We start from the raw sequence: 13,436 nt of genomic DNA on the forward strand, positions 1-13,436 counted from the left end.
AGCCCAGGCTGGTCTCAAACTCCTGGGCTTAAGAGATCTGCCTACCTTGACCTCCCAAAGGCCTGGGCCTACAAGTGTAAGCTACCACATCTATCCTAAGATAGCCTTTTTGAAACATCATTACATGCAACCGGATTCTACAGTGCTGCTCTGGATATCTGAGGTCCAATCTGTTCCCAAATCTGGTCCTTCACTACCTAACCACACACCATCCAGCAGTCTTGTTCAGACCCAGGCTGTACTGCCACCATACCATTTCATAATTCATGGCAGCCTCTGTCCTTTCAGGAATGTTCCTATTCCACAACCTTTGGGACATTCTAGTAGTTCTGTACTAAAATAAAGATGGCTGAGGCCAGTGAATCCCAACCACACCATACTTACCAGTGCTTCTCCAGCACAGAAGACATCTCCTCACTTCATCTCCTAGCTGATCTCACCTCTACTTCTAGACTGCTATGTGCATCCTTATTGCTGGCTCTTTCTACTTGTAATGTCCCTTCTACTGAGATCTTAGGAACAGTTACCTACATCCTCAGTCTCTTCACGGGATGCTTGTTCTACCTCACTACTTTAACTAAACCTGTCTGATTTCTGGTGGAAGATGCTCATTCTCACACCTTTTACACCCCAAGGCCCAGAAGGCAGCTGTTGGGTAGGCCAGTTACAGGCAGGGGCTAAGCATAGTATTATAGTATTGGCTCTTTCCGTACTTTTTAACAAAAGCACATTTTCCTTTGATGGAGACAACATACTGTCCTTTTCTCTGTCATATGCTGATGTTGTAGTAATTTCCTGACATTTGCTGAAGACTCTGGCACCTGCTCACAATCTTTTTCTCTACCCAACTCCTGCTATGATCCCGGAAAAGTTGAATGTTCATGCAGATAAGCCCTATAACAGAATATTCTCATGGTCCTTTATTATTTATTTTTCAATCAAGCAGCAAATCACTGCATCCACTCTCATGGTTCTCAATTTCTAAATTCTAGTGACCTTTAGTTCTAATCCATTTCAGTACCTGATCCCATGCCGGATCTCTGAACATCTGGAACTATTCTGTATTTGATACTTTAAACTCCAATATCCTGTTTTCTGACCAAAATCTCTCATCCTCTCTCACCTAGCAATCTGCTTTTCTACTTCTGACTTCTCCAGGCCTATGATTCCTTCATTTTGACCTACATAGGCATTCCCTCCTAAACCCCATTCTTTCCCTATCCAACCTGAATCATGGAGTATTGGCCAGTTGAACTATCTGCACCCTGAAGGAAAACTTCAGCAGCATCTACCCAGTTTAAAATGCTAGTCTTGAAAAAATAACTACAATCTACCTTCTCTACTTCTACACACAGGGAGCTGAGTACTGCTGGAGAAAAAAATACAGACTGTTACCACTACAGTTGTGTTCTCCAACCACAGTTGAGTGCCCAGGACTACTGACTAATGTTGCCATGGTCTTCCACCATCTCTTTCCATTCCCCTCAGTACTTCAAACCTTTACCAGTTTCCTTAAGCCCTTTTACTCAATGCCCATTTCTACCTCCTCATTATTAAGTGATCATCTCTCCTTCACCTAGAAATCTGAGGCCAGTGGGTTTGATTCCCCTCAACTGTAATATCTCATTCCTGCTACAAATTTCTAAACATGTATTCTTACCTTGATACCCATTATTTCTTCCTTTCTAGGACCCTCCTTATGTCTTTGATCCCATTGTCTAGCCATTTGCTCATAAGCCACATTGTTCCCTCAACAGTTTGTACTCTGACAGCTATAAACATGCTCAAGCCTTCCCATCTCCATTACCTTCCTACCCTTACCTCATGTCTTCTAGCTATTACCTCTCCTTCCTTACTCATCTAAATTCTTTTAAAAAATAGCTTACACTAGTCCTCTCCTTTTTCTCATCAGTTATTCGTTCTTTTATCTACTCCACTCTAATTTATCTCCAACATTATACTTAAACTGCTTTTGCTAAGATTACCAATGCCATCTTACTTCCTAAATCCGATGGATGCTTTCCAATGTACCTCTATGTTGTGTTTAAGAGTCCTGATCACCTCTATCCTTTTGAAACCCTACTACACCAGTTTATGTGTATTTCTACCACTTCTGACTTCTTTCTTGGGCTCCTTTTAAGTGCTAGTACTCTCTAGAGTTCACTCCTGAGCCTTTTCTCTTCTCATCTCTTTAGGTAATCTCACCCACTCTTATTCAAAAATATCTCCTGGTCAGGTACAGTGGCTCACACCTGTAATTCCAGCACCTTGAGAAGCCAAAGTGGGAGGATCACTTGAGACAAAGAGTTCAAGACCAGCCTGTACAACATAGTGAGACTTCACCTCTACAAAAGTAAAAAATTTAATTAGCCAGAAATGCTGGGGCATGCCTGTAAGTCCAGCTACTCAGGAGGCTGTGGTGGAAGGATCACTTGAGCCTAAGAGGCTGAGGCTGCAGCAAGCCGTGATTGTGCCATTGCACTCCAGCCTGGGCCGCAAAATGAGACCCTGTCTCAAAATATATATATACATATTTATATATAATTATATGTTAAATATACATATATTTTACATATTAAAATATATTTTAAATTCCTTAAATATCTGCTGTCTCTCTGGTTATTATAAATATATATAATGGTTATTATATATATGGTTATTATATATCTCTCTGGTTATCTATATATTAAAAAATTATTATTAATCTTTTTAGGTGTTAGGCCAGGAATGGTGGCTCCTGCCTGTAATCCCAGCACTTTGGAAGGCTAAGGCAGCCAGATTGCTTGAGTCCAGGAGTTTGAGACCAGCCTGGGTAATGTGAAACCCCGTCTCTACCAAAAATAAAAAAATTGGCCAGGTGGGGAGATGTGTGCCTGCAGCCCCAGCTGCTTGGGAGGCTGAGGCAGGAGAACTGCTTGAGCCCGGGAGGCGGAGGTTTCAGTGAGCCAAGATCACGTTACTACACTCCAGCTTGGGCAATGGGAGTGAAACCCTGTCTTAAAAAAATTTTTTAAAAAGGTAATAAAATCTTGTTAGGCGTCATAACAGCATTGTGGTTGTTTCTTTAAAAAGCCCTTATTATTAGGGAAGCATCCTAAAAGATCTACAGATGAATTACGTGTAGGACTTGCTATAACATACTACAACAAGAGAAGGAGGAGGATAGATAAAACAAAATTGGCAAAATGTTGATAATTATTGAAGCTCAGTGATGGACACATGGGCATGTACTATATAGTTTTTAGTACTTTTCGGAGCATTTTAAAATTTCTATGTTTCTTTAAAAGCACAAGACCCCCAAATCCTTGCTCTATATTCTCTATCTCAAGTATTGACACCTTCATCTGCCCAGTTATCTAAGCAAAAATCCTCATCCATGTTTTATTCTAAATCCAAGCAATGACCAAATTTTGCCACGTTTACCTACTATAAAGTTCTCAAATCTGCCCTTTCTTCATCTTTAAAACTATATCCCTACCACCAGAATGTGACACAAATTTAGTCAATTAAAGAAAGGAAACAAACAAACAAACAAACAAAAACTATATCCATAACATCCATACTTACTCTCCCATCATTTCTCACTTAACTCCCAAGGCTTCCCTACTTCCAATTTTATCGCAGTTAGTCATCTTCCTTTAAAGTGACGAATCCTAAATACAGTTTGATTACATCATTGCCAGGTTTAACATCTGTGATACTGTGAAATATGTATTTGCTCGTTGTTCTCACTTCCTGGGATACAACTCCCAAAATCCTTGGAATCTCCAAAGTGATGTATCTTTATGCTATTGAGTTACTACTGATGGCTGGGTCTCCTGGATAGCCTCAGGATGGGAGGTGGTTGCCAAGGGAACCAACCCTGTGATGAGAGGGTTGGAACTTTCAGTCCTATAACCCCACCCCCATCCGACCCCAGTAAGGCAGAGGGGCTGAAGATTAAGTTGATTACCAATGGTCAATGATGTAGTCAGTCATTCCTATATAATGAAGCCTCCATAAAAACCCAAAATGATTGGATTCAGAACACTTTTGGAAGCTGAACACACAAAGTTTCCAGGAGGGTGGTACACTCAGGCAGGGTATGGAAACTTAGCGCCCCTTCCCCTACACCTAGCCCTATGCATCTCTTCATCTGTATCCTTTGTAATATTCTTTATAGTAAACCACTAAATATAAGTAAGCAGTTCCCTGAGTTCTGGAAGCCAATCTAGCAAATTAATCAAACCCAAGGAGGGAGTCCTGGGAACCTGGATTCAGAGCACAGGCAAAACATCCTGGGGCTTGAGACGGGCAGTCTTGAGGGATTCAGCCCTCAACTTGTGAGATCTGACACTATCTCCAGGTAGGTAATGTTGGAATTGGATTAGAGGACACCCAATTGGTGTCCACTGTGGAACTGTTTGCTTGCTTGCTATGAAGGGCAGGGGGCAGGGTAGGGAACTCCATACATCTGGTGTCAGAAACTTCTTATGACTATAGTAGGAGAAACTGAGTTTGGTTTTTCCTAGATCACCAGATTTCCTTTAATAGTTTCCAACTTTCATAGTCATCTTCTCAAAATACATATCATATGTGATGGTGCTTATACTATATCCAGTAGATGATACAGTACTCTAGCACTGGCAACAATGAAAAGGCCCCAGACTTTTGTGTGCTCCAGAGAAAAACCTTCACCTCTCCTTCTTCATCCCTCACAGCCTCTTCACTATTATCGCAGCTATCAGCATTAACCTTATTAAATTGTGGATTCCTAATTGTATCAGTCACCAAGTCATCTCTCATCTTCAGAATTTATTCCCATAAACTTCTAGCATCCCTTCATCTGAACCCTTTTTCCATCTCTCCTAAATGAAAATTGGCTCTCACCTGAAAACAACTGCTTTCTCTGCTACTTTCTCAAAAGACTGCCATATTATTCATCTATACACATTGTGCCACTGAGTCTGGGAGTACACCTGTTCTCCTTGCTGCTTCTACACCATTCTCTTCCCATCCTCTTTAAAAATCCCTCAACTCTGAAACACTGTTTTTAATGACTTCACCGTTTCTACCCCTCCTTGTTGCAGTTAGTAGACCCTAAGGTCATCCCATCACATGGCTTTCCAACATTATAACTCTGTGTGATTTAAATGTACAATCAAAGATCTTTTAATACTCTGAAATCTCAGGTACTTCATTTTCTCTAGTCCAATGATCTTGGCCTCCACCCTCTCCTTTAGAACACCCTGTCATGTTCATATCCCAGACATCATTACTAGCAACTATAATCTTTCTATAACACTATTTATTTTAAAGCACCTTATTCTTTACACCTCCTATTTTTTCAGCTCACCATTCTTAGTAACCTAACTCCAAAAATTTGTCACCCACACCAGGTCCTACGACTTAATGATCCAATCACCTTTTCACTGTCTCTTGCGTTTGGTATGTCCTAACTTCACCCCTTACCCAGCTTAAATTCTATGTCCATCATTAAAGTTACTTTGTACATTAAAATCATCTTATGGCCAGGCGTGGTGGCTCACTCCTGTAACTCCAGCACTTTGGGAGACTGAGGCAGGTGGATCACCTGAGGTCAGGAGATCGAGACCAGCCTGGTCAACATGGCAAAACCCCATCTTTACTAAAAATACAAAAAATTAGCCAGGCGTGGAGGCAGTGACTGTAATCCCAGCTACTTGGGAGGCTGAGGCAGAAGAACTGCTTGAACCCAGGAGGTGGAGGTAGTGAGCCGAGATCACACCACTGCACTCCAGCCTGAGAGACAGAGCAAGACTACGTCTCGAAAAAAAAAAAAAATCACCTTGCATACATGCTCAATCCCTTGCCCCTCTCTTGCTCTCTACAACTTACCCAGTTCTCAAAATGCCAACCTAATTAAACCAAATTTTACTCCTATGCTGCACCTGTACTCATGCAGCTGAACATGGCTACATGTTCACACAGACTGCTTTCTTTTGAAATTCATAAACATCAACTTCAAATACATTTTTTAAGATTTCAGATTATTTCCCTGATAAAGAATCTGAGCACATTTTAAAATACTATTGATGCATAAAGTTAAATTGCTTTTAAAATAAAATTTACTTATTTATAGAACTATTTTGAAGCTATTTATCATGGGGGATGGAACGTCCACTCTAGGAATTTTAAGGAAATAACTTGAAAAGTATGCGAAGATTTAGTTACAAGGTTACTTATCGTAGACTTAACAGTTAAAAAGGAAAGTTGGGTATTTCCACCAAGATGACCAAATAGGAACAGCTTGGGTGTGCAGCTCCCAGCGAGTGATGCAGAGGCGGGTGATCTCCGCATTTCCAACTGAGGTACCTGGTTCATCTCAATGGGACTGGTTAGACAGTGGGTGCAGCCCAAGGAGGGTGAGCCAAGGCAGGGTGGGTTGTTGCCTCACTGGTGAAGCACAAGGGGCCAGCGAATTCTCTTTCCTAGCCAAGGGAAGCCCTTAGGGACTTTTCCCAGCACTCTGGCACTCTGGCTCAGATACACTTTTCCCATGGTCTTCACAACCCTCAGACCAGGAGATTTCCTCCAGTGCCTATGACACTAGCAACCTGGGCTTCCAGCACAAAACTGGGCGGCCATTTAAAAAGACACTGAGCTAGCTGCAGCAGTTTTTGTTTTTGTTTTCATAACCCAGTGGCACCTGGAACACCAGCAAAACAGAACCGCTCATTCCCCTGAAAAAGGGGGCTGAAGCCAGGGAGCCAAGTCTGGCTCGTGGGTCCCATCCCCACAAAGATCAGCAAGATAAGATCAACTGACTTAAAATTCTGGCAGCCAGCACAGCAGTCTGAGCTCAACCAGGAACGTTTGAGCTCGGTGGGGGGAGGGACATCTGCCATTGCAGAGGTTCGGATAGGTGGTTTTAACCTCTCTTGTGTAAACAAAGTTGCTGGGAAGTTTACACAGTGACTGTCACTAGACTCCTTTCTTGCTGGGCAGGGCATCTCTGAAAAAAGGCAGCAGCCCATCAGGGACTTATAAACAAAGTTCCCAACTTCATGGGACAGAGCACCAGGGAAAAGTGGCGATTGTGGATACAGCATCAGCAGAATAAAACATCCCTGCCCCACAGCTTTGAAGGGAGCAATGGATCTCCCAGCACAGGACTCGAGCTCTGATAAGGGACAGACTGCCTCTTCAAGTGGCTCCCTGACCTCCATGTATCCTGACTGAGAGACATCTCCCAGCAGGAGCTGACAGACACCTAGTACAGGAGAACTCTGGCTGGCATCTGGCAGGTACCCTTCTGAGACGAAACTATCAGAGGAAGAAATAGGCAGCAATCTTTGCTGTTCTGTAGTCCCGGCTGGTGATTCACAGGCAAGCAGGGTCTGGAGTGAACTTCTAGCAAACTCCAGCACACCTCCAGCAAAGGCACCTGACTGTTAGAAGTTAAACTAACAAATAAATAGTTTCAACATCAACAGAAAGGAGGTCCACTCAGAGACTCTACCCAAAGGTTACCAACTTCAAAGATCAAAGGTAGATAAATCCATGAAGAAGAAAAGAAACCAGGACAAAAAGGTTGAAATCTCCTCCTCTCCAGCAAGGAAACAAAACTGGATGGAGAATGAATTTGATGAATTGACAGAAGCAGACTTCAGAAGGTGGGTAAAAACAGTAACAATAACAGACTTCAGAAGGTGAGTAATAACTTCTCCAAGCTAAAGGAGCATGCAAAGAAGCTAAGAACCTTGAAAAAAGGTTAGAGGAATTACTGTCTAGAATAACCAGGAATTGCGATACTAGTCTCTGATAAAACAGACTTTAAACCAACAAAGATCAAAAGAGACAAGGGCATTATATAATGGTAAAGGAATCAATGAAACAAGAAGAGCTAACTATCCTAAATATAAATGCACCCAATTCAGGAGCATCCAGATTCATAAAGCAAGTTCTCAAGGACATACAAAGAGAGTTAGACTCCCACACAATAATAGTGGGAGACTGTAACACCCCACTGTCAATATAAGATGGGTCAATGAGACAGAAAATTAATAAAGATATGAAGGACTTGAACTCAGATCTGGACCAACCAGAGCTAATAGACATCTACAGAACTCTCCACCCCAAATCCACAGAATATATATTCTTCTCAGTACCACATTGTGCTTATTCTAAAATTGACCACATAATTGGAAGTAAAACACTCCTCAGCAAATGCAAAAGAATGGAAGTCATAACAAACGTCTCTCAGACCACAGTGCAATAAAATTAGAACTCAGGATTAGGAAACTTACTCAAAACTGCACAACTACATGGAAATTGAACAACCTGCTCCTGAATGACTACTGGATAAATAATGAAATGAAGGCAGAAATAAAGATGTTATTTGAAACCAATGAGAATGAAGACACAACGTACCAGAATCTCTTGGACACATTTAAAGCAGTGTGTAGATGGAAATGTATGGCACTATATGCCCAAAAGAGAAATGAGGAAAGATCTAAAATTGAAACCCCAACATCATGATTAAAAGAACTAGAGGAGCAAGAACAAACAAATTCAAAAGCTAGTGGAAGACAGGACATAACTAAGATCAGAGCAGAACTGAAGGAGACAGGGACAAAGAAATACCCTTCAAAAAAATCAATGAATCCAGGAGCTGATTTTTTAAAAAGATCAACAAAATAGACAGACCACTAGCCAGATTAATAAAGGAAAAAAGAGAGAAGAATCAAATAGATGCAATAAAAAATGATAAAGGGGATATCACCACTGGTCCCTCAGAAATACAAACTACCATCAGAGAATACTATCAACACCTCTATGCAAATAAACCAGTAAATCTAGAAGAAATGGATAAATTCCTGAACACTTACGCCTTTCCAAGACTAAACCAGGAAGAAGTCAAATCCCTAAATAGACCAATAACAAGGTCTGAAATTGAGGCGGCAATCAACAGCCTACCAATCAAAAAAGTCCAGGACCAGATGGGTTCACAGCCGAATTCTACCAGAGTTACAAAGAGGAACTGGTACCATTTCTTCTGAAACTATTCCAAACAATAGAAAAAGTGGGAATCCTCCCTAACTCATGAGACCAACATCATTCCGATACCAAAGCCTGGCAGAGACACAATTAAAAAGGAAAATTTCAGGCCAATATCCATGATGAACATTGATGTGAAAATCCTCAATAAAATACTGGCAAACCAAGTCCAATAGCGCATGAAAAAGTTTATCTATCATGATCAACTCGGCTTCATCCCCAGGATGCTAGGCTGGTTCAACATACAAAAATCTATAAATGTAATCCATCAGATAAACAGAACCAAAGACAAAAACCACATGATTATCTCAATAGATGCAGAGAAGACCTTCGACAAAATTCAACAGCCTTTATGCTAAAAACCCTTAATAAACTAGGTACTGATGCAATGTATCTCAAAATAATAAGAGCTATTTATGATAAACCCACAACCAATATCATACTGAATAGGGAAAAACTGGAAGCATTCTCTTTGAAAACTGGCACAAGACAAGGATGCCCTCTCTCACTTCTTCTATTCAACATAATATTGGAAGTTCTGGCCAGGGCAATCAGGCAAGAAAAAGAAATAAAGTGTATTCAATTAGGAAAGGAGGAAGTCAAATTGTCTCTATTGGCAGATGACATGATTATATATTTAGAAGACCCCATCGTCTCAGCCCCAAATCTCCTTAAGCTGATGTGCAACTTCAGCAAAGTCTCAGGATACAAAATCAATGTGTAAAAATCACAAGCATTCCTATATAGCAACAACAGACTTAAAGACAACCAAATCATGAGTGAACTTCCATTCACAATTGCTACTAAGAAAATAAAATCCCAGCCACGCGTGGTGGCTCATGCCTGTAATCCAAGCACTTTGAAGGCCAAGGTGGGCAGATCACCTGAGGTCGGGAGTTCAAGACCAGCCTGACCAACATGGTGAAACCCCATCTTTATTAAAAAAAAAAAAAAAAAAAAAAAAAATTATTTTATTAAAAAAAAAAAAAAAGAAAGAAAATAAAATCCCTAGGAATCCAACTAACAAGGGATGTGAGGGACCCCTTCAAGTAGAACTACAAACCACTGCTCAAGGAAATAGGGACACAAACAGATGGAAAAATATTCCATGCCCATGGTTAGGAAGAATCAATATTGTGAAAATGGCCATACTGCCCAAAGTAATTTATAGAGTCAATGCTATCCCCATCAAGCTACCTTTGACTTTCTTCACAGAATTGGAAAAAAACCACCTTAAACTTCATATGGAACCAAAAGAGAGCCTGCATAGCAAAGACAATTCTAAGCAAAAAAAAAATAAAAATTAAAAAATTTTAAAAAGCTGCAGGTATCACGCTACCTGACTTCCAGCTATACTACAAGGCCACAGTCATCAAAACAGCATGGTACTGGTACCAAAACAGAGATATAGACCAATGGAATAAAACAGAGGCCTCAGAAATAATGCCACATATCTACAACCATCTGATCTTTCACAAACCTGACAAAAACAAGCCATGGGAAAAGGATTCCCTGTTTAATAAATGGTGTTGAGAAAACTGGCTAGCCGTAAGCAGAAAGCTGAAACTGGATCCCTTCCTTACACTGTATACAAAAATTAACTCCAGATGGATTAAAGATTTAAACATAAGACCTAACACTATATAAATTCTAGAAGAAAACCTAGGCAACACCATTCAGCACATAGGAATAGGCAAGGACTTCATGACTAAAATACCAAAAGCAATGGCAATGAAAGCCAAAATAGACAAATGGGACCTAATTAAACTAAAGAACTTCTGCATAGCAAATAAACCATCATTACAGTGAACCAGCAACGAACAGAATCGGAAAAAATTTTTGCAATTTACCCATCTGACAAAGGACTAATATCCAGAATCTACAAAGAACTTAAACAAAATCTACAAGAAAAAAAGAAACAATCCCATCAAAAAGTGGCAAAGGATATGAACAGACACTTCTCAAAAGAAGACATTTATGCAGTTAACAAACATATGAAAAGAAGCTCATCATCACTGATCATTAGAGAAATGCAAATTAAAACCATATTGAAATACCATCTCATGCCAATTATAACGACAATCATTAAAAAATCAGGAGACAACAGATGCTGGAGAGGATGTGGAGAAATAGGAACACTTTTACACTGTTGATGGGAGAGTAAATTAGTGCAACCATTGTGGAACACAGTGTGGCAATTCCTCAAGGATCTAGAACCAGAAATACTATTTGATCCGGCAATCCCATTACCTGGTACATACCCAAAAGATTATAAGTCATTCTATTATAAAGACACGTGCACACGTATGTTTACTGCAGCACTGTTCACAACAGCAAAGACTTGGAACCAACCTAAATGCCCATCAATGATAGACTAGATAAAGAAAACGTGGCATATACACACCATACTATGCAGCCATAAAAAAGGATGAGTTCATGTCCTTTGCAGGCACATGGATAAAGCTGGAAACCATCATTCTTAGCAAACTGACACAAGAACAGAAAACCAAACACTGCATGTTCTCACTCTTAAGTGGGTGTTGAGCAATGAGAACACGTGGACGCAGGGAGGGGAACATCACACAGTGGGGACTGTTGGGGGGTCGGGTTGCTAGGGGAGGAATAGAAAGGGGTGGGGGGATAGGCGAGGGATGGCATTAGGAGAAATACCTAATGACAGGGTGATGGATGCAGGAAACCACCATGCATGTGTATACCTATGTAACAAACCTGCACGTTCTGCACATGTACCCCAGAGCTTAAAGTATAATTAAAAAAAAAAAAAAGAAAGTTGGAGTTGTCCTATAATAATGAAAAGTTGGAAACAATCTAAATGTTGAACTATATGGCACAGGTTAAATACATTATACTAAGTCCATACCATGGAACACTACTAAGCCCATGGAAAAATATTCATAATATACTGTTGAAGAGGAAAAATGTAGATTACAAGAGCATATATATATATCAAAAATCTTTAAAAGATTTATATATATGTATTCTTGTAAGTATATAAGAAAAAAGCATGAAGGGTGTTAATATTTATCTTTGGATAATAAAATTATTGCTGTTTTATTTTCCATCTTTTGTTTATGTGTGCTCTACAAAAAAATGCATGTTTATTTATTAACGAATGTATCAATTTACATGGGCAGTACTGAGAATATAGTGGGATAACATTTCAGATAACAGCAGATTAAATTAGCTGTACTTACTATTATTTCTGATGCAAAATATCTGAAAGGATCATTTCCACCTTCTTCAGACTGTTCAAGGAATTGTGCTGTCAGCAAAGGGCATTTCAAGCTTTTGAAACAACTAAGGCATAAGAAATAGGTAACTATGAAATCAACATTTCCAAGTATAAAATCCCTAGTTCTTCACATCTAATTTAATTTTACTTGAAAAAATAACATAAGCATGGTTATGGTTTGAATGCTCTCCAAAAGTCATGTTAAAATTTAACTGCCATAAAGAGGTGGGAATTAGCCCACGGGCGCTCCACTCTCATTTATAATGCTATTGTAAAAGGCAAATTCAGCCCACTTTTGCCCTTTTACCTTCAGCCAGCCATATTATGACACAGCTAGAGGTCCTTGCCAGATGCCAGCGCCTTAACTGTAGACTTCCCAGCCTCCAAAACTGTGAACCATGAATTTCTGTTCATTATAAATCACCCAGTCTTAGGTATTCTGTTATATCAGGACAAATGGACTGAGACAAGCAACAATAACTCAATGGTCTATAAAACTTGGTGATGTAACATCCTTCCTACGAGTAATGGGGACAACATGAAAACACCTTGCTAGACTCAACATGGTAAGACTGACTTCTACATCTGAGCTATTCCATTGAATTCTGAATGTCTGAGGGCCAGTGATAGTCTATGATGTAGTTTTCATTCGTTCAAAGAAAAAAATCATGAAATATGGTCATGTTTTCATAAAGCTCTGTATGTCTTATTTAGAAAATCAAACTTTATTCTGTGGTTAAGCCTTTCCTATTTCTTTAGCTAAAATACCTTTTCTTTTATGAAATAATGGGTCTTACCAATGGTAAAAAATCTCTTTTTTGAGAGAGCATCCCTGTCACCCAGGCTAGTGTGCAATGGCACAAAAACAGCACACTGTAACCTCAAACTCCTCGGTTCAAGGGATCCTCCTCCCTCAGCCTCCCAAGTAGCTGGGACTATAGGCACATACCACTGTGCTCAGCTAATTTTTTTTATTTTTTGTAGAGACAGGGTCTTACTATGTTGCCCAGACTGGTCTCAACCTCCTGAGCTCAAGCAATCCTCCTACCTTGGCCTCCCAAAGTGTTAGGATTACCGGCATGAGCCACCATGTATGGCTGTAAATTTTTTCTAAATGTCCTAACCTGACAAGTAGAAAGCTAAAAACAGTTTTGGTCTCCAAAAT

General features: G+C 40.0%; 1 protein-coding gene across 3 annotated transcripts in view; it reads right to left on the reverse strand.

The window, feature by feature from the left end:
• The window catches only part of GLMN (glomulin, FKBP associated protein), a 75,398-nt gene that overhangs the window by 53,003 nt on the left and 8,959 nt on the right, over positions 1–13,436 (reverse strand). For all 3 annotated transcript variants that reach the window (XM_032247889.1, XM_032247890.1, XM_032247891.1), the window contains exon 7: positions 12,234–12,336. In XM_032247889.1, the coding sequence (XP_032103780.1) occupies positions 12,234–12,336 (103 nt within the window). The remainder of the gene's footprint in view (positions 1–12,233; positions 12,337–13,436) is intronic.

Source organism: Sapajus apella, unplaced genomic scaffold, assembly GCF_009761245.1.
Source record: "Sapajus apella isolate SASKATOON/1434 unplaced genomic scaffold, GSC_monkey_1.0 scaffold64, whole genome shotgun sequence".
In the NCBI taxonomy this organism is placed as follows: domain Eukaryota; kingdom Metazoa; phylum Chordata; class Mammalia; order Primates; family Cebidae; genus Sapajus; species Sapajus apella.